General features: G+C 39.4%; 1 protein-coding gene and 1 long non-coding RNA gene across 6 annotated transcripts in view; one reads left to right on the top strand and one right to left on the bottom strand.

Annotated features, from left to right (window-relative positions):
- The window catches only part of SEC24D (SEC24 homolog D, COPII coat complex component), a 105,491-nt gene extending 92,930 nt beyond the window's left edge, over nt 1-12,561 (bottom strand). For 2 of the 5 annotated variants that reach the window (XM_082727374.1, XM_082727375.1), the window contains exons 1-2: nt 10,068-10,348; nt 7,717-7,875 (exon numbers count right to left, since the gene is read on the bottom strand). In XM_082727374.1, coding sequence (XP_082583500.1) covers nt 7,717-7,834 — 118 coding nt within the window. In that variant the 5' untranslated portion in view covers nt 7,835-7,875; nt 10,068-10,348. Of the gene's footprint in view, nt 1-7,716; nt 7,876-10,067; nt 10,349-12,449 lie in introns of those variants that run through there. The other 3 variants (XM_082727373.1, XM_082727372.1, XM_082727376.1) reach the window with 3 other exon arrangements.
- Nucleotides 9,318-12,368, top strand: LOC309862947. Its single transcript, XR_014310810.1, has 2 exons — nt 9,318-9,956; nt 10,634-12,368. It is a non-coding gene; the product is annotated as an uncharacterized lncRNA (long non-coding RNA).
- Nucleotides 12,562-19,197: the final 6,636 nt, after the last annotated feature.

Genomic DNA, 19,197 nt, shown 5'->3' with positions numbered 1-19,197 from the left:
ATGTGGAATCATGGGGTGCCTGGGTGGCTCAGTGGGTTAAGCCTCTGCTTTTGGCTCAGGCCATGATCTCAGGGTCCTGGGATGGAGTCCCGCATCGGGCTCTCTGCTCAGCGGGGAGCCTGCTTCCCCTCTCTCTCTCTGCCTGGCTCTTTGCCTACTTGTGATCTCTGTCTGTCAAATAAATAAAATCTTTTTTAAAAAATGTGGAATTATGTGATTAGGAGATGCTCCTGGCAATAACTGTTTTCCTTTACAATAGTTCTTTCTCAAAAGATATTTCAAGGTCTCTCTTTAGAACTGTTTGCAGACATCTTTCTCTTTTGGAGAAACTGCGGTATAGAAGAAAAGTCACTGAACATGGGTCAAAGGAGTTCAAGGCCCCACCTGGCCATTTACTTGCAGAGAGAGGTATGGCGTTAGGCGAGAAGTTTATATTCAAATACCTCAGTTTCCTTCACCTTGTTGCAAAAGGAAAGGCTTGGACTAGATCACTTGTGACACCACTTCTAGTCTTTTAAAAGAAAAAAAAAAAAGTCTTCTATTTGCTCTCTCTCCACTTCCAATCTGCTTATTTTGTTCCAGCTCATTCAACTTACTTTTGACCCCACCCTCCTCTCTGGCACCATCATCAATGACCTCCTAGTGCCTTGTGTGCACTCCTCCACTTGACCTCATAGTGATATTTCACACCCAACATCTGTTTTCTTCTTATGTCTTCCTCTAGAGAGTTTATTCTCTCAGGTAACAAGAGATTGACTGGATGACCTTGCAGTTGCCAAACAAAAGTTTCTTATATTATCATCATCCTCATACGACCGAGAGCATGCTTTCAGATGCTTGGGTAATATAGAATGGAATACAACCAGGGAAATGGCTGTATTCATGAATAATACTAAAACTAATCACAAAGGTGTTTTTTTTTTCTTAAAATGGGATGCCTCAAACTTAAGAAAAAATTTATATTAACTTTATAGTCACAGTCTTATTTAGCAATTTCTCATATAATAAGAAAAAAAAAACAAATATTTTTCTTACAACACTACATTTTTATATGATGTTCTAAACTCCAAAGCCAGCACGTTAGAAAAACATGAGACTTGTAGTCACACAGACTTGGGTTTGAATTCTTTCTCCACCATTTAACAACTATGACTCTGACAAGGATACTTATATCTTCTGAAAACTTGACTTTTAACACTGTGTCATAGAAGTAATGTTCCCTATCTCTGAGAACAGTTCTGAGAATTAAGGCAATAGATATGAGAGTATACCGAAATGTCTGATATATAAAGCAATCAATCAACAAATCTTGGCTTCCTCTCGACCATATCTCCTGCCCTCCTTTTTTCAAGGATTTATATTCTAACAGTACATATACACAATAATTATATGAAAACTTGTATTTTCATTTTTGAAACATTATTTTGGACAAGAATAGAAAATCCACAATACGAGTGCTAAAATAATAATTACACATACTATAAGAAACCAAAGATGTTTTAATTTCTTAGATAAGTAAATGCCAATTTCATCAACAACCCTCAAATCAAAAAACAGTTTCCAGAATTACTCTTGTCTGGGTATTCCCATGTGTATCCATGGGATGCAAGTTTATAAATGTCCCTATTTTCAAAAACAAAATGGAAAAAAAAACAGTTTATATATACTCAAGCAGAACTGTTATACACCAATTTCACTAAAATGTTCTTTACCTTTTATTTTTGAAAATCAACTCTATGGCAACATTTCAAACTCATTCTTGTTCAAGGTACATTCAATGTGCCTTTGAGACACTGAGAGCTCTTACAGAAGTCACAACCATGTAAACAAACAATGACAGTGCCTTGTGATCAGTACTGCAATATGCAGATGGACAAGCTCTCTCTCCCTTGAGGAATCAAGAAAAAGTTCAAAGAGGAAGGACTGCTTGAGCTGAATCTTGCCAGACAAGCAGGAATCTTAGTGTAGAAACAGGATAGAGGATTTCAGGCAGAAGGGAAAACTTGTACCAAGATATAAGAAGAGGGCATAACATGATGAGAGACTGGTAGAAGGTGCAGGGCAGAGAGGTTATGGGGAAAAGGGGCTGGAACAGAAGTTATCGTGGTTGGTTGGGTCAGGCTGCAAAGTCCTATGTGCCATTTGGACTCTATCCTCAGGGCAAAGAGAAATTGATATCACTGTTATCTGCAAAGTCATAGTCTTCTCCTCATTACACGTATTTTCAAAAGTGATTAGAGATTGGGTTCTTTATAGTATGAGATTTTAATAGGAAAGGAAAATCATAGCATGAGAAAGAACTAACTATATTTATGCCAAAAAAAAAAAATCTCTAAAATCACAAACTGGTCTTCAACACCGTGGCAGATATTATAAACCAGCTTACTCAATACTAATTCCATTTCCCTTCTGACTTACCTTTCTGTGGTTCTGAGCTGGAAAGATGGAATCTCCACTGCATAAATTCTCTTACAAATTAGGGTTGCCACGTTCTCTAAATTCATAGGGGGCAGAGATGGTAGTTCTGGGGTAGAAAGGCACTGGCTACTGAAGGAATAGTCCTGTGTGGGGTCTGCATTTCCATGGACCATGGAGTCCCAAGCTTGGTTCTAGCTTTCTCTAGCACTCTCTTGGCTACTTGATACCCTCTAACAAATTGCTTTCTGCTACAGTGGTTTCTGTGATTTACAAAAACACCCTGCTGAAAACAACATCACAGAAAAGCATTATCTTGGATTTGGCCCTGGATCTGACAAACTAAAACTAGAATTAAAAATCATTTGTGGAAAAAGAAGTTTATCTAAAATAAATAAAGATGCCTTTTACTGCTTTAACTTGTCTAATTATTGTGGCTAGGACTTCCCGTATTACATTGAATAAAAGTGGTGAGAATGGACATCTTTGTCTTATTCCTCACCTTAGGGGAAAAGCTCTGTTTTTCACCATTGAGTATGATATTAGCTGTGGGTTTTTCATATAAGGCCTTCATTAGGTTGAGGTATATTCTCTCTAGACCTCCTTTGCAGAGAGTTTTTTTTTTTTTTTAATCATGAGTGGATGTTATACTTTGTCAAATGCTTTCTCTGCATCTATTGAAATGATCATACGGTTTTTATCCTTTCTTCTGTTGATGAGATGTATTATACTGATTGTTCTGCGAACACTGCACCACATTTTTGTCCCAAGAATAAATCCTACTTGATCATGGATGTATGATTTTTTAATGTATTGTTGAATTCAGTTTCCTAATATGTTGCTAAGGATTTTTGCATCTATATTCATGAGAAATATTGGCCTACAGTTCTTTTCGTGCTGTCTTCTTTGGCTTTGGTATCAGGGTAATGCTGGCCTCACAGAATGAATTTGGAAGTTTTCCTTCCTCTTCTATTTTTTTGGTATAGTTTAAGAAGGCATTAAGTCTAGCAAAACAACTCAGTCAGGGAAAGCCAAATGCCATATGATCTTTTCATATCGAATTTAAGAAAGAAAACAAATGAGCAAAGGGAGGTGGGGAGAGAGAGGCAAACCAAGAAACACACTCTTAACTATAGAAAACAAACCGATGATTACCAGAGGGGAGGTGGGTGGGAAAATGGGTGAAACAGGTGATGGAGATAATAAATGCACTTATCATGACTCCATAAATAAAATAAAATAAAGACAAGTTCCCTATCATATGGACACAATCATAATGACCACTGTTCCTAAGGCACTGTGCCTGGTGGTGTACCTATATAAGCTGCTATTTATTATGAGCCTCACCTCTTCCACAGCCCTACCCTAGTTCAAGAACATCAACAGTTCTTGCCTCTTAGCTTCCATACCAGTGGTCCTCAATCAGGGCTTATCTTGCCCCTGAAGGGACATTTGGCAATGTCTAAGGTTTCTGGTTGCCACAGGCTGGGAATGGTGGGCATGGGCCAGGTAGGTATAGTATGGTTTGTACTCCACTGTGTAGGGGCGAAGAATGCTATTAAACACCCTATACCACACAGCACAGCTTCCCACAGAAAGAATTAACTGGCCCCAAATGTCACCAGTGCTGAGGATGAGAAGCCCTGTTCCAGAAACCAGTGTGTCCAGGTCTGATGCCTTCTCTATACTTTCTAATGTGGAGTGTAACTCTTTCTAAAATATACATGGGATCATGACCCTTCCCAGTTTAAAATGCTTCAGTGGTACCCTATTGCCCTTAAAGCCTAAATAAAGTCTTAAGATGATTCCACTTTCCATTCCAGGCATACCTCTCAGTGCTGGCACTCTGTGTTAGCCAGGTGAACCTCTTTCAGGTGGCTCCAAAGTGCCACCCCATCCCCCACCCCAGCAAGCTGCCTCTCTATGTGGCCAACTTTTACTCATCTTCCAGGTCATTTCTTCCAGTAAGATTCCCTTGATCCATAAGTCTTCGTTATGTGCCCTGCCATGTGCTACCATGGCACCCTCTACCTCCTTTATCTTGGTACTACCCCCGTATTGTCACTGTCAATTAACTTGACAGTGACAATACAGAAGGGCTGAGATTAGATTTATATTATTCATTGTTAATTGGCACAAGTACTTTGCTCACTCAATAAATCTGTAAAATTTGTTACTACATAGCACTAGCACCACATGATAGGCACAAACGGAGGTATGGTATGTGAGAAACGCAAAACAAGAGTTAGCACTGCCCAGATCTATATAAGAATAGATACTTCAAGGAATCACAGCCAGACTGCCTGTGCCCATCACAAAAACAACAAAAGGATCATCAAAAGACTAGAAAAGAAGGCAGAGAAGATTAGGAAACCTAGGGTCACTCAGCACAGAAAAATAAAGGCTAGGGTAATGTAGTGACAGCCTTAAATAATTAAACAAAACACCATATTTTATAGAAAGGTATATTTACAGAGTCTAATAGCCTGGTATCCATCTAAGAACTAAATAAGAAGAAAGAGGTTTAAATTAAAGTGTGAAGGATTTAGTACAACAGACAGTTTCCTTGTTGTTTTAATATCAGTAAATACCAGAGTGTTGTTGATGAATGAAGCAGCTTGTCATTCACACACTCATTTATGGAGTAATTTCTCTGCTTTAGGCCCATCCATTAAAATACAGTGTAGTAAACAGTAGAGAGGCCTTCACAGGTGTTAGGAGAACACAAAAAGAAGAAAGTATTTATAGATAGGCTTGAGAGAGAACAGTGGTCAGAAAAGCCTGCAGGCACAACACTTGAACTAAATCTGAAGAAGTGTGGACGTAAACCCTACCAGGATGACAATGTGAAGGCATGGATAGGCCTTCTAGTAGTGCGGGGCGCAAATCAGAGCACAAACCAGCCTCCCAGTGACTAATGGCTTAGTGCCACTGTTGGAACAGGCATGTTAACATGGCAGACAAGCTGAAAAAAGAAAATGAGGGAATCAATGAAGGTCTAATGAGCTTAAAATATAATCGGTGGCTGTGGGAAGCCATAAAGGATTTTAAGCAAAAGAAGTAAAAAATTAGATTTGCATGCCACAAAAATCCCTCCAGCACAGAACTGGATGTTTGGAGAATGGCAGTACTGGAAAGAGAGAGAGAATGGGTAAGAGATCACTTTACTAATCCAAGTGAAAGATGAACGGCTTGAACACGAAGAGTGACAAGAGGATAGAGGGGAGGAAGCAGGTAGGAAAGAGGTTTACAATCACCCCGAAAGAATTTGGGAGGACAACTGCATTGAAGAAGGTAAAAGGAAGAGATTGTTTTTAATAGTGTAAGTTTCTAATTTGAATAACTAAGTGAATGATAATAACATTGGGTGAGATATGGAATGCCAAAAAAATAGTTTTCATGAAAAAAATTCTGAATTATTTTGGACATGATGAGTTTAATGTGCCCATGTAAACAGGTGGGCAATTGAAAATACGGGTCTGGAGCTTAGGAGAGACATATGGGCTAGAGAAATAGATCTGAGAGACTAGATGTCATACAGAATGTTACAGCCTAGGGGAAAAAAATCTATAGAGAGGAAAAGAGGGGTGATGATAGAACAATGAAGAAGAAAGAGCAATGCCTAGGGTCATTGAGAATGGGTAGGGAGCTCCTTAGAAAAAAAGCCCTCAAGAAAAATAACACAAGATAGTGTGGAACCAAAGGAGAAGAGCATTTTGTACAAACAAGAGCCGTAAACAGTGTCAAATTCAAAAGAGAACAGGATGACGTCTACTGCATCTGGTAATAAGGCCACTGTGACCTTGGTGTGGGAAGGGTGGAAGGGGACCAAGCTATGGAGCAGAGACTATACTGAGCCATGGAGGGACTGAGAGGCAAGGATGAAGGGTCACTGAAGGCAGTGAGTACTTGCTTAAGAAGACAGCTGTGAAGAGAGGAAGGAAGAGCAAAGAATACTGAATATTCTACTTAGGTGTGTATTAGAATTTGTTGTTTATTTTCTTGAGGGACTTTGGTATGAACCCTGGGACAATGAATAAGTCACAGTACACTAGTCAGTTTTCTTAGCTGCAAAATAGAGCTAATAATCTATTGCACAGCATTGTGTGAAGATTAAAGAAGATAATGCATGAACAGATTTCAGGACCAGTTTTTGATACATGGGAAACACTCAAAAAGAACAATTTATAATTTTCACCATATACAAATGCAGAGGAGGAATGTGCCACCAGATAGAAACTGGAAAAACATTGTTCTTACAGGATCCAGATCTTTAAGTATTGTGGGGAAGACTGGTTTTGGACAAAAGGAGGATGCTTCATCTGAAGGTTTTTTAAATTAGCAGCCTACTAAATCACAAGGCTGATTTAGTCTTAGGACTAAAGGAAATTAGTCCCAGTCTTAGAGCATCTTCTGCAACAAACTGTGTGTGTGGTTGCTACAACCAACCTCACCACAGGGCTTTCCTTGCCCCTCAGTGGCTCTGCACTGCATACATGCTATCTGGCAGAGCCCAGATCCTACATATCTGAGTCAGTCCTCATAAGCCCCCCAAAATACTAATTTATATACAGCCAATTTCCACCAATGATTTGAGTTGAATTCCTCAGCATTCTCTCAGAATTCCCAAGAACTATCTTACACAAATATTTTTAGGAAATTTGGGACCATTAGACCTGAAACAAGCTCTTATTTGCTTCCCTCCAACCTTGAAATGCGGTCCCTCCGAGCAGCCCCTTGATAAATGTGGTCTTATGGCGCCAACAGCAATGGAGTGGTAGTCCTATAATATCGTTCAATAATGATTTCAAGGTAAGGCCATGTTTTTCTTGTTATCATCATGGAGGAATCTTTGGTACATGAATCGAATCGTATTTTTCCAATTTCAAACCTGATTTTTTAATCTTATTGCCAAAACATATAAAATACACACACATATATATGTGTATACATATAATGTATAGTATATATATTTATATACATTTAATTTAGTTTCTTATTACATTTTCAAATAAACTTGCACCACTGACTAGTAGCAAGAACGAGTCTAATGGTAAAAACAAAACACTCAGGAAGCTTCTTTTTTTTAATCTATATTTAAAAACTAAACTAGTCATATTCCAAGCAATAGCCAAACTGATGATGTAGGCATCTTCCATAAGAGACTTCTCCAATAAGCCTATACACTCAAACCACAGCATCACATAATGACCATTCAACACTTCTAAAGCTGCTCTTTCAGAATATGTCTCTGAGCCTGAGAATCAATAATCACATGCAAGTCAAAATAATGCACTTTACCTGGTGGAGAACCTGCATGAGATGGGTCCCCATAGTGTCCGTAATGGGGTGGAGAAAGGCCTATTCCAGGCTGGGACTGAGAATAGGGGGGTGTAGCCACATATCCTTGTTGACTCATTATGAAAATATCATTCCAAGGGATAGCTTTACAAAAGAACTCTGCAACAGAAGGAAAAAAAAATGTCAACAAGAGAGTTTGAGTTACTTAATGCTATTCAAAATATGAACACTGCTAATAAATATTTATAATGGTTTGAGAAAAATATCAGGTGTGAGAGACATCTTCATATCATACAACATACCATATTATCTTCTAAAAAGGCTCTAATCATAGCTCTATGGAACTCAGTAACTCAATTCTATAGGCAAGTTCTCAGGCACAAAATCTAAATAACAACTGCCAATCACTTTTCCACTGAAAGAATGAACTATTTCCCAGATAGTCTCTCATAATGTATCCACTATTTTTGTGCCTTTGGTTTCCATGGCCCCGTTTCAGAACAAGCATGCCAATAGCAATAATCACAAGTCATTCAATTGACTGACCAGCAAAGCTGCCAGTAGTCTGCAATCAGATGTTTCAGGACTTGGGTCATTCCAGTGCTATCCTAATTAGTAATTTTAGTCAGGCAGCTAGGATAAAGAGAAAATCAAAAGTCCAACAAATACAGCAGAAGATAAAGAAGTTGGTAATGGACTTATTTTATGAGTCACAAAATGTCTAAGCCAGGTTGCAGCCTGCAAACATTTGAGAATTATCAGTGGTTTCTCATTCAAAGATGACAGACTCTCTTTCTAATTTAAATATCACACCTCTAAGAACATATACACATATATTTAAGGAAAGAAGGGGAAAAAAGCAATTTCATATATGTTCAGGCATGCGCACACACCTCACAGTACAACATACCCATCTTGATTCTACTCAGAAGCAAGACATTGGTTTGTTTTAAATTTACCATTTCTCTAGGTTTCACAAAATAAGACACATTTCATAAAACTATGCTCAAAGAATTTTTATAATGAAAAAAAAAAAAAAAAAAAAAGCTCTGAATCCTGGTAAAGGAAGTAGTTTTTCACTACAAATCTACCAACATCTAGCTGTCTGACATGGAATAAGGTGAAGAACCTCTTTGGGCCTCAGTTCCCTCTTACAAAATGAAGCTTCTAAAGGCTTTGCAGACATAAAACACTGATCCTACAGTTTCTCTCCAGTTTCTTCATCCGGCATAGGAATATCTTCCTTTTGTTGTTTTAGGATGCTACCTTTTAAGGTAAAAGTTGGGGGATACCTGCTAAGACTTGAAACAGATCTATATTCAGGAAATCTCATTCTTCATTTGGTTTCATTTTCCTATTAAACGCTGAAGTTTCCAAAATTAAAAGGAAATGTTATAAGGTTATCTTCTTCTTGGGAGGAGAGAACTAAAGAGAGGAGAGATAGGCAAAAGCCTGCCGGTCCACTTTGTTCCTGACAACAATTTTACCCTCCTCCCACTTCAGCAGAGAGAGACGTGGCAGCCCGAGCTTTGGTCAAGCTCATCCAACCAGGCAGACACATTTAGGAAGTCAGCAGGAGCACACACCTACGTAGCAGCCTGTTGCTGAGTGACGGAGAGGAAAGGCAGGGATGTTCACTCCAAGCAGCAGGAAGCAAGCAGTCGGGTCCCTCTTAACTGGTCCTGACAGGAATTTGCTTCCTCATGCAACCCAGTTTGCCACGTCAAACTTCCTCACCCAGCACCAAGTTACAGAAACCTGACTCAGCTTCAAGCGGCGACATGGCACAAAGCCACTTGGCAAGAGCAGGCCTAGCTAGGATCAAAATCTGGGGAGCTTCCATCACAGAACAAGCCCCAGGCCACTGTCACTGGACAAGGAAAGCCAAGGTGTGCTTCTCACCCTGGACCAAGTTCGGATCCGGACAAATTGGTTTCGCTATCGGATAGGATGTCCCGAAGCTTGAAGATACAGTTGCCATTTCTACTCTATTTCCAATATTGCCTACCTCCGAAGAGGAAATTAAGTTGATACAGAGACAAGAAAACCGCTGGCCGTGCCACTGGAATATTGTGGCTGCTGAGGACCCTAACCACGCAGTTCCAGCATCCCAAGACAAAAAGATGGGGGCGGGGGCGGGTAAAAGAATGCCCACGCCCACCCACCCCACCCCCATTATTAAACTGCACGAAAAGGCTAAAGGAGCAAAGTATGAGGTCTCCTCCGCCGACCTGCCACAGGTGAGCATCCAGCCTCTCGCCAACGCCCATCCTAGGCCCGGCACTGCACCCCACTCTAGCTGTGGCTGGGGAGGGGCTGTCCCGCCAGAGCCCGGCAGGGTGAGGCATTACCTGGTCGGCTCCCGCACGCCGCTGGACTTCCGAGAGCCTGCGCTCAGCTCCTAGCGCCGGGTGCCCCCGCTGACCCAGCTCCCGCTGCGGCCGCTCGTCCCACCGCGCCTTTCCCCAGGCCCGGTGTCCCCACAGTCTGGTCTCGCTCACAGAGTTGCAGCCGGGCTGGGAACTGCCACGTCAAACACTCTCCCGGCTGCGCGCCCCCAGCGCCGGGGCTCAGACCAGCTGCCGCGCTCCCGCCGGCGCACGCGCACAGACCCGACCGGGCGGGGCGGGGCGGGGCGGGGCCGGACCGGGGGCGGGGCCGGGCCCGGAGCGCGGCGAGCGTATTGGCCGCCCATCCTTCCCTTCCCCCCGCCCCATTCGCTTCTTCCCGTCGGTTCTGTTTGTTTTCCTACAACAGGTCAGAAATTTTTACAGCTGTTGTTAAATCAGAGCAGTTTTCACAGTGGATCCCCGCAGGAAGGCGGGAGTGCTTAATGAGGGTTCATTCATTCTTTCATTCAACAGGTTGCGGCTTCAGCTATTCATTCATTACATATTACATAACTGTGACATTCCAGGTGTTGCTTGCGGATACGGGAAGGTACCTGATTCAAGACCCCGAGGGGATTAGCATTTAAAGACGAATCTGGAACTTAAAGGCGAATCTGGCACGTGTACACGAACAATTTGATGACGTATGTGTACAATGCTCTACAGAGGAAGGAACGCCCAAGGCAGCTTAGCAACGTGTAAAATAGGAAGGAAAAGATGTCCCAACTGAAAAGTATGGGAAGGAATGTCTTCACTGAATCTGAAATTGCTAGACGTCTGTGTATTCCTTATAGGAATGCCTACAGATTGATTGTGAAGGAGGATGACTGAACCCATCCCAAACAGGGGTCAATACGTGTATAGAGACCCAGTGTTTAGCTCACTGTATTGTGAGGAACCACTGAGAAAGGCAGCATGTGTGACAGCTGGAACTTTACTACTTTTCTCTATCTAGCCTTAAAAACTAGGACCATCTGGCTGGTTTCTCACAATGCCCCACTCCTGGATAGATAGACCTTCAACCAACTCTAGGTTTGGCATAGCTTCCACTTTGCTCCAACTTACAAAAGCAAAACCAGGTCAGTGTTTTGTTTCCAAAATACACTTTCTTCTGGAACTCCTGGGTGGCTCAGTCAGTTAAGTGTCTGCCATCGGCTCAGGTCATGATCCTAGGGTGCTGGGATCAAGTTTTACATCAGTCAGTCTCCTTACTCAGCGCAGAGTCTGCTTTCCCCTCTCCGTCAGCCTGCTTCTCCCCGTTTGTGCTCGCTCCCTCTGTGTGTGTCAAATAAAATATTTTAAAATACATACATATATATGTATATATATACATATACATACATACATATATATATATATAAACTTTCTTCTGGGACACAAGAAGATTAAAAAAATGCTTGACAAATCCCTTTACTGACAAAATCCCTGGGCAAAAATTGCATGGGGATGATACTATGGCTGAAATGCTACAGTAGTTTTGCAGGTATTTTAAGTTATTCCAGCATGGTGAAGACCTAATGGTCACCTTTCCCCCTTCTCCTTTTTTACAGTTTTAAGATGTGGTGCCTGGCCTACATCCAGCTTCAACACTGGTCAGATTTGAGAATCCACAGTGAAAAAATTGTTTTAAATTTGTTTCTTCTTTCTCAGTATAATGAAAATGTTTGATGGAGTTTAAGAAGCTCTGGTCTGTGTTAAAGCAGCACAGCTTGTAAGAGCAAAAAAAAAAAAAAAAAGTTGTTATAGCACAGTTATGTCACAATGTAGGAGAGAGTAGTCACTTGGAGATAGGAACACTATGCAATTAGCTAGTTAGCTTGTTGTCTCTATAAAACCACAGAGTTTGAGTTTGTAAATTCTTTCTTACCTCTTGTTCAGGGGCACCAGGACAAATAATTTGTAATCTCAGTTCTAAGACAGTGTTGAATTCCTAAATATTTAAAGTTGGAAGGGATTAGAACTATAGATAACTCAATATTCAGTGAGGATGGAATTCAACTTTATAGATTAAAAAGACGAATTTCAAAATAATGAAAATAACTTACTAGTCTTTTAGTTGGAAGTCATGCCTTCTGATTTTAATTTCAAAGCATTTTTACCTCATTTTTCTTCCTCTTAATATGACTCTGATTAACTCTAGTAAATTATTTTGCCTTTCTCTCGTATATCTGCCTTATATTTAAGCTTTCAAATAAATACAATATTAATAGACCATACAGCTCCACCAGTAATTAGAGTTAGTAATCACAAATTTCATTGTCTTATAAAATAGACTTCTAGTTTCAGTCCTGCTTCCCTTCTTGTGACCTTAAGTAACAAACCCTTTAGTAACTAATTTCTGACCTTATTCTTGCGGTAGGGTTGCTGAGTCTTAGCAGACAGGTAGGTTAGCCTGGATTCCCAACCTTCCTTGGTCCGACCTATCCCACTGCCACCTTATGCCAGCCTCTGATGTTCCATGTATAATTAACACTATGTGGTCACCTTGGTAACCATACACTAATAGAAAGGTGAAGTCACAGGGAATGTCCATGTGCTGGGGTTCTGTGCTCTTTATGGTCTTTCTGTTCCGACTTTATATTTATTTTATGTTTTAAGTAATCTCTGTGGCCAATGTGGAGCTTGAACTCACAGCCCTGAGATTAAGAGTCACATACTCCACTAACTGAGCCAGCCAGGCCCCGCTCTGTTCTAACTTTGAAAGGAAATGAAAGAAGAGAACAACTGCACAAGACTATATAGAAAGAAAATGAATTTTCAGACAATACTCAGGGTTCTTTCTGATATGTATATTTTGGAAGAAAAGAACTATGATGCTCTAAGCATTTATTTTTCAATTTTTAAAATAATTTATATATTTGAGAGAGAGAGAGCAGAGTGGTGGGGGTGACAGAGGAAGGGGGAGAGAAAGAATCTCATAGACTCCCACTGAGTGTGGATCCCAATGCTGGGCTAGTTCCATCAACCCTGAGATCAAGACCTGAGCCAAAACCAGGAGTTGGACACCCAACAAACTGAGTCACCCGGCACCTTTCTCTCTGATTATTTATGTAACTTATGTTTGGTTCAAAAGCTACATTTTGAAGAGGGTTTTTTTTTTTAAAGATTTTATTTATTTATTTATTTTTCATTTTTCATTTTTTATTTTTTATAAACATATATTTTTATCCCCAGGGGTACAGGTCTGTGAATCACCAGGTTTACACACTTCACAGCACTCACCAAAGCACATACCCTCCCCAATGTCCATAATCCCACCCCCTTCTCCCAAACCCCCTCCCCCCAGCAACCCTCAGTTTGTTTTGTGAGATTAAGAGTCACTTATGGTTTGTCTCCCTCCCAATCCCATCTTGTTTCATTTCTTCTTCTCCTACCCACTTAAGCCCCAAAGAACAAATAATCCAATCAAGAAATGGGCAGAGGACATGAACAGACATTTCTGCAAAAAAGACATCCAGATGGCCAACAGACACATGAAAAAGTGCTCCATATCACTCGGCATCAGGGAAATACAAATCAAAACTACAATGAGATATCACCTCACACCAGTCAGAATGGCTAAAATCAACAAGTCAGGAAATGACAGATGCTGGCGAGGATGTGGAGAAAGGGGAACCCTCCTACACTGTTAGTGGGAATGCAAGCTGGTGCAGCCACTCTGGAAAACAGCATGGAGGTTCCTCAAAATGTTGAAAATAGAACTGCCCTATGACCCAGCAATTGCACTATTGGGTATTTACCCTAAAGATACAAATGTAGTGATCCAAAGGGGCACATGCACCCGAATGTTTATAGCAGCAATGTCCACAATAGCCAAACTATGGAAAGAACCTAGATGTCCATCAACAGATGAATGGACCAAGAAGATGTGGTATATATACACAATGGAATACTATGCAGCCATCAAAAGAAATGAAATCTTGCTGTTTGCGACAACATGGATGGAACTAGAGCGTATCATGCTTAGCGAAATAAGTCAAGCAGAGAAAGACAACTATCATATGATCTCCTTGATATGAAGAAGTGGTGATGCAACATGGGGGCTTAAGTGGGTAGGAGAAGAAGAAATGAAACAAGATGGGATTGGGAGGGAGACAAACCATAAGTGACTCTTAATCTCACAAAACAAACTGAGGGTTGCTGGGGGGAGGGGGTTTGGGAGAAGGGGGTGGGATTATGGACATTGGGGAGGGTATGTGCTTTGGTGAGTGCTGTGAAGTGTGTAAACCTGGTGATTCACAGACCTGTACCCCTGGGGATAAAAATATATGTTTATAAAAAATAAAAAATTTAAAAAAATGGCAGTAATTATAATCGTAATCACAAAAATTTGTGGGGATTAAATAAAATAATGCAGGTAAGGTACTTTGTACAGTTTGGCACATAATAAATGCTCAACAATGTTGTTATGGTGCCATGATCATAATTATTATTAACAGCATTATCTTGACAATGGAATTAAGGAGATAAAGGACGAAACCCCAGGGAATTCTGCAATGAGGAAACATTCTAAGCTTACTAACCTTGGCTTAGTATTTTACTAAAATACTTGTAAATTTTACTTATCAGAGTAAATCTACCATAGCCAACAAGAAGAACAGCATATAGACTAGAATAACAAAAGGACTAGAAATAAGAATGATTTAACCACTGGGGAGCAAGCAGGTAGATAGTTTAGCAATTCTTTTGTTTTAATGGAACTTCACATTAAAAACTTACCCTCATGGGTAGGGTGGAATTTTCTTTTGAAAGGAACCAAAAAAAAAAAAAAAAGTGTGTGGAATAATTTAATGAAATATACCAGTCATACAGAATTATATCACTTATAGCGAAGTATGTCTTATTTCAATTCTTTTACTTTAAAAAATCAGGAATATTTATAATAAATTCCTCTTCATTTGATCTGAAAATGCATGTCTACTCTTAAAGCACAGAACTAGGATCTCCTGTTGACTTCATTAAGTCATTAAAAATAATTTGACTCATTAGTTTGTATCTTTTTGCTAAATAAAGATATATGATAATTCAGAAAATTTGGATGAAGTATAAATGTATAAAGAAGAAAAATACTCTGTTGTCTTAGAGAAGAAAATTTGATTAATATGTATAATATTCTAGGAATTACTTTTTTCTGGAAAGATAAATATTGATATGGATGCAGTAACATAATTGGAGTTTTACATACTTTTTAGAACGCATTTAATATTCCTAAAGCTTAACTTAATGGCCTCATTAAAAACTATACATGCTTTATTTATCCATCCCTATTCATTTTGGTTTCACTAGCCAAGAACTAAGGTGACTTTTTGGACTTTCTTCTTCTTCCTAGATCTAAGAGTCGTTTCTAAACTTAGAGACAGAGAGAACTCTACAAATATGCTAATTGATCTGGGAATAGGTCTAGTGGGCTCATCCTGACCTCACAAAGGTTCTGGGCTGATGGCCACACTGAGAGTGAGTCTGTTTCCTCTGGAGCACTCTTCACCCTCCCACGAGGCCTTCTGAGTCCTGTCTCCACAAACATGAGCCAAGAACCATTATTTAGAAGTGAGGAGGCAGGGTTCTTTTACTTTAGATCTGAAGAGTGGAGGAGACTAAACATGGCGACAAGACCCAGTTAGAGTGGAAGACTCTGAGGACTGAGTTCAGAAGCACATGGAATATCATCACCGTGAGGAGACTTCAGGAACATCTGCAACACCCTGAATGGGGACTGAATTTAGTGAACTGGTGTCTCGCCCCATAATAAATTGGGTTATTTTTTAAAAGTATAACTTTATATTGTAATCACAGGCTTCTAAGATTTTTATATACACATATATAATTACGTTGGAGAAGGTTGTCCAGAGGATGTGACAGCCAGTTGACCCTGGGGCTGGAATATGGGCAGTGGGAAGCTCCCCATTCCCACCCCCATCCTTACATGTATGTTCTGCCCACCATTACCACCATGGGATCAATTTTCAAGAACGCAGCCTTGCAAGAGGCTGTTGTTGAACTATCTGGATGGTATATGTGACTAAACCCCATGAAGGTCTCTATATAACCTTTAAAGATTCTGTCAGTCAATGTGGAGATCTATTCTTCTAGCTGCCGCTGAAGATAAGCTTTGAAAGTAAGTTCCCTTGCTTATTAAACCCACCACTTCCCAATTTGGACTGGCCTTTCTTTCTTCAGTCTCTCCTTGCCCTCTCTGTACTCTACCAGGAATGAACCAACAACTTACGTGTTTATTTCACTAACAAGTGATATTGCCTCCTAGGAAAACACCTTCTTTTAAGACTAAGGTTTTCAAGACTTATTTATAACTTGAGAGTTTTTTCACCTGGTATAACTGTAGAATGATATGGGGGTTGTGAATTGCCTCAGAAATTGGGAAAAGTGGCATTGATTTTAAATGGCTAAAAATGCTGAAGTAATGTCTTTGCTGAAGAACTAATATGAGGGCATTATTTTATGTTCATTATTTTAACAGACATCATAAAGGAACACAATAATTACCTATAATCTTTCTTTGGAACTATTATCTGCTGCGGATTTATAGGTAACTCATTTGAGCAATAGTACACTTTACTGAAATGGGGAAAACTATGTGGGGGGCGATGAGGGTAGGGAATTGGGTTTAGGTTGGAACAAGTTATATTTGAGTACATATGAGATATCAAATAATAGGTATATCAAAATAATAGGTATCAAAAAATAGGTATAAGTTGGAACATTTCAATATTTCAGAGGTGAAGTCTGGTCTATTTCCAAACTGTGGGAATAATCATCTTGAATAGGAAGTTCTGCCTGTAATATTTAACAAATCTAGTTTAGGATCATGGAATATCTAGTTTATTTCACATTGAAGTGACTAGATACACACATCTGGAGTTTAGGAAAGAATTGAGTAGTTGACAAAGAATGCATCCCTGGGTATGCCAACATTTAAGAGTGATGTCAAAGCAGAGTCAGTTTAGTAGATGCATAAAAGTTGTTCTAAGACAGTATCATTTCGGTAAAGCAAAAGCAAAAGTTGTTTTCTGAAGGCAGAAAATTAGATTTGTTTTGCATTTTTTTTTTTTTTTTTTACTTCTTGGCTTTTAAAGTGCACTTGTATTAAATTTTTATTAAAAATTGATATTAATTAATTAAATGGCTAATTTAAAATGTTACTATTTGAAGAGTATTTTGAGGTGAAATAAAATGCATACATCTTAGCTTAGACTGAATAAAGGTTTAGGCTTTAATTCAGAGTACAATAGTGAATTGTTCATAGTTGAAATAATTCACTCAATGGTTCATTTTTTAACTGGTTATAATTTTAGATATACTATATGAATATTAGGGATGAAAACAAATTTATAACTTTTTAATATTTGGGGTCTTTTATTTCATGTCAGAAAGCCAATTTTAATGAATGCTTTCATATAAAAATGCCATTGTTCAGAGAATAAAGTTTTGACTAAATTAATGTTTTCTGGAATTGAAACAACACCTAAAGGATAACTTATAAGATAATGAATATTAAATTCACGTTGCCAGTATTGAACTTTAGATGTAGCACCTGTATTAATTTTTAACATTTTTGTTGACATATAATTGGCATACAACGAGCTACACATATTTTAAGTGTTTGGTTTGATGTTTTTGTTTTTTTTTTTTTTGAAGATTTTATTTATTTATTTGACAGACAGAGATTACAAGTAGACAGAGAGGCAGTCAGAGAGAGGAGGAAGCTGACCCCCTGCTGAGCAGAGAGCCCAATGTGGAGCTCAATCCCAGCACCTTGGGATCATGACCTGAGCTGAAGGCAGAGGCTTTAACCCACTGAGCCACCCAGGCGCCCAAGGTTTGATGTTTTTGACATATATTCACCCATGAAATCATCATGATTAAAATAAATCCACCACATCTAAAAGTTTCTTTGTGGGGTGCCTGGGTGGCTCAGCGGGTTAAAGCCTCTGCCTTCGGCTCAGGTCATGATCCCAGGGTCCTGGAATCGAGCCCCGCATTGAGCCCCGCATCAGGTTCTCTGCTCAGCAGGGAGCCTGCTTCTTCATCTCTCTCTGCCTGCCTCTCTGCCTACTTCTGATCTCTGTCTGCCAAATAAATAAATAAAATCTTTTTTAAAAAATAAATAAAAAAATAAAAGTTTCCTTGTGCTCCTTTGTAGTCACTTCGTCTTTCCTCTTCCTACCCTTCCACTCCCAAGTAATCACTGATCTGCTTTCTGTCAAAGATTCGCTTCCATTGTCTAGAATTTTATAGAAGTGGAATCATATTGGGGTGCCTGGGTGGCTCAGTGGGTTAAGCCTCTGCCTTCGGCTAAGGTCATGGTCAAAGGGTCCTGGGATTGAGCCCCAAATTGGGCTCTCTGCTCAGCAGGGAGCCTGCCTCCCCATCTCTCTGTGCCTGCCTCTCTGCCTACTTGTGATCTCTCTCTCTCTGTCAAATAAATAAATAAAATCTTTAAAAAAAATAAAAGAAGTGGAATCATACTGCGTGTACTGTTTTGGGGGAAGGAGTCTGGCTTTCTTAATTATTCAGAGATTCATCTATTTTGTGTGTGTGCACTGGTATTTCACTCCTCTTTATTGTTGAGTAGTTTTCCATTGAATGGATATATCAAAATTTGGTTATCAATCATCAACTGATGGACTTTGGATTATCCAATTTGAGGCTTTTACAAATAAAGCTGATATAACCATTTATGTACACATCTCTCTATGGACATATCCTTTCATTTGTTTCAGACAAATACCTAGGAGTGGAATGGTTGGGTCACATGGTTGATGTATATTTAATTTTTTAAGATATTACCAGATTCTTTTCCAAAATGGAGTACCATTTCACATTACCACCAACAGTGAATGAGAATTATAGTTGCTCCATATCCTCTCCAGCACTTGATATGGTGAGTGTTTTTGATTTTAGAGTCTCATAATTGTGTAGTAGTATTTCAAGGTAGTGTTAATTTGCATTTGTCCAATGGCTAAGGTCGTCAAGCATCTTTTCATATGTTTATTTATCATCTACTTGTATATCCTACTTGATAAAGTATCTGTTCAAATATTTTGCCCAACTTTATTGAGTTGTTTGATTTCTT

The sequence above is a fragment of the Mustela nivalis genome (assembly GCF_964662115.1).
Source record: "Mustela nivalis genome assembly, chromosome: 4".
Lineage (NCBI taxonomy): Eukaryota > Metazoa > Chordata > Mammalia > Carnivora > Mustelidae > Mustela > Mustela nivalis.
This window is presented reverse-complemented; position numbering and strand designations above follow the sequence as displayed.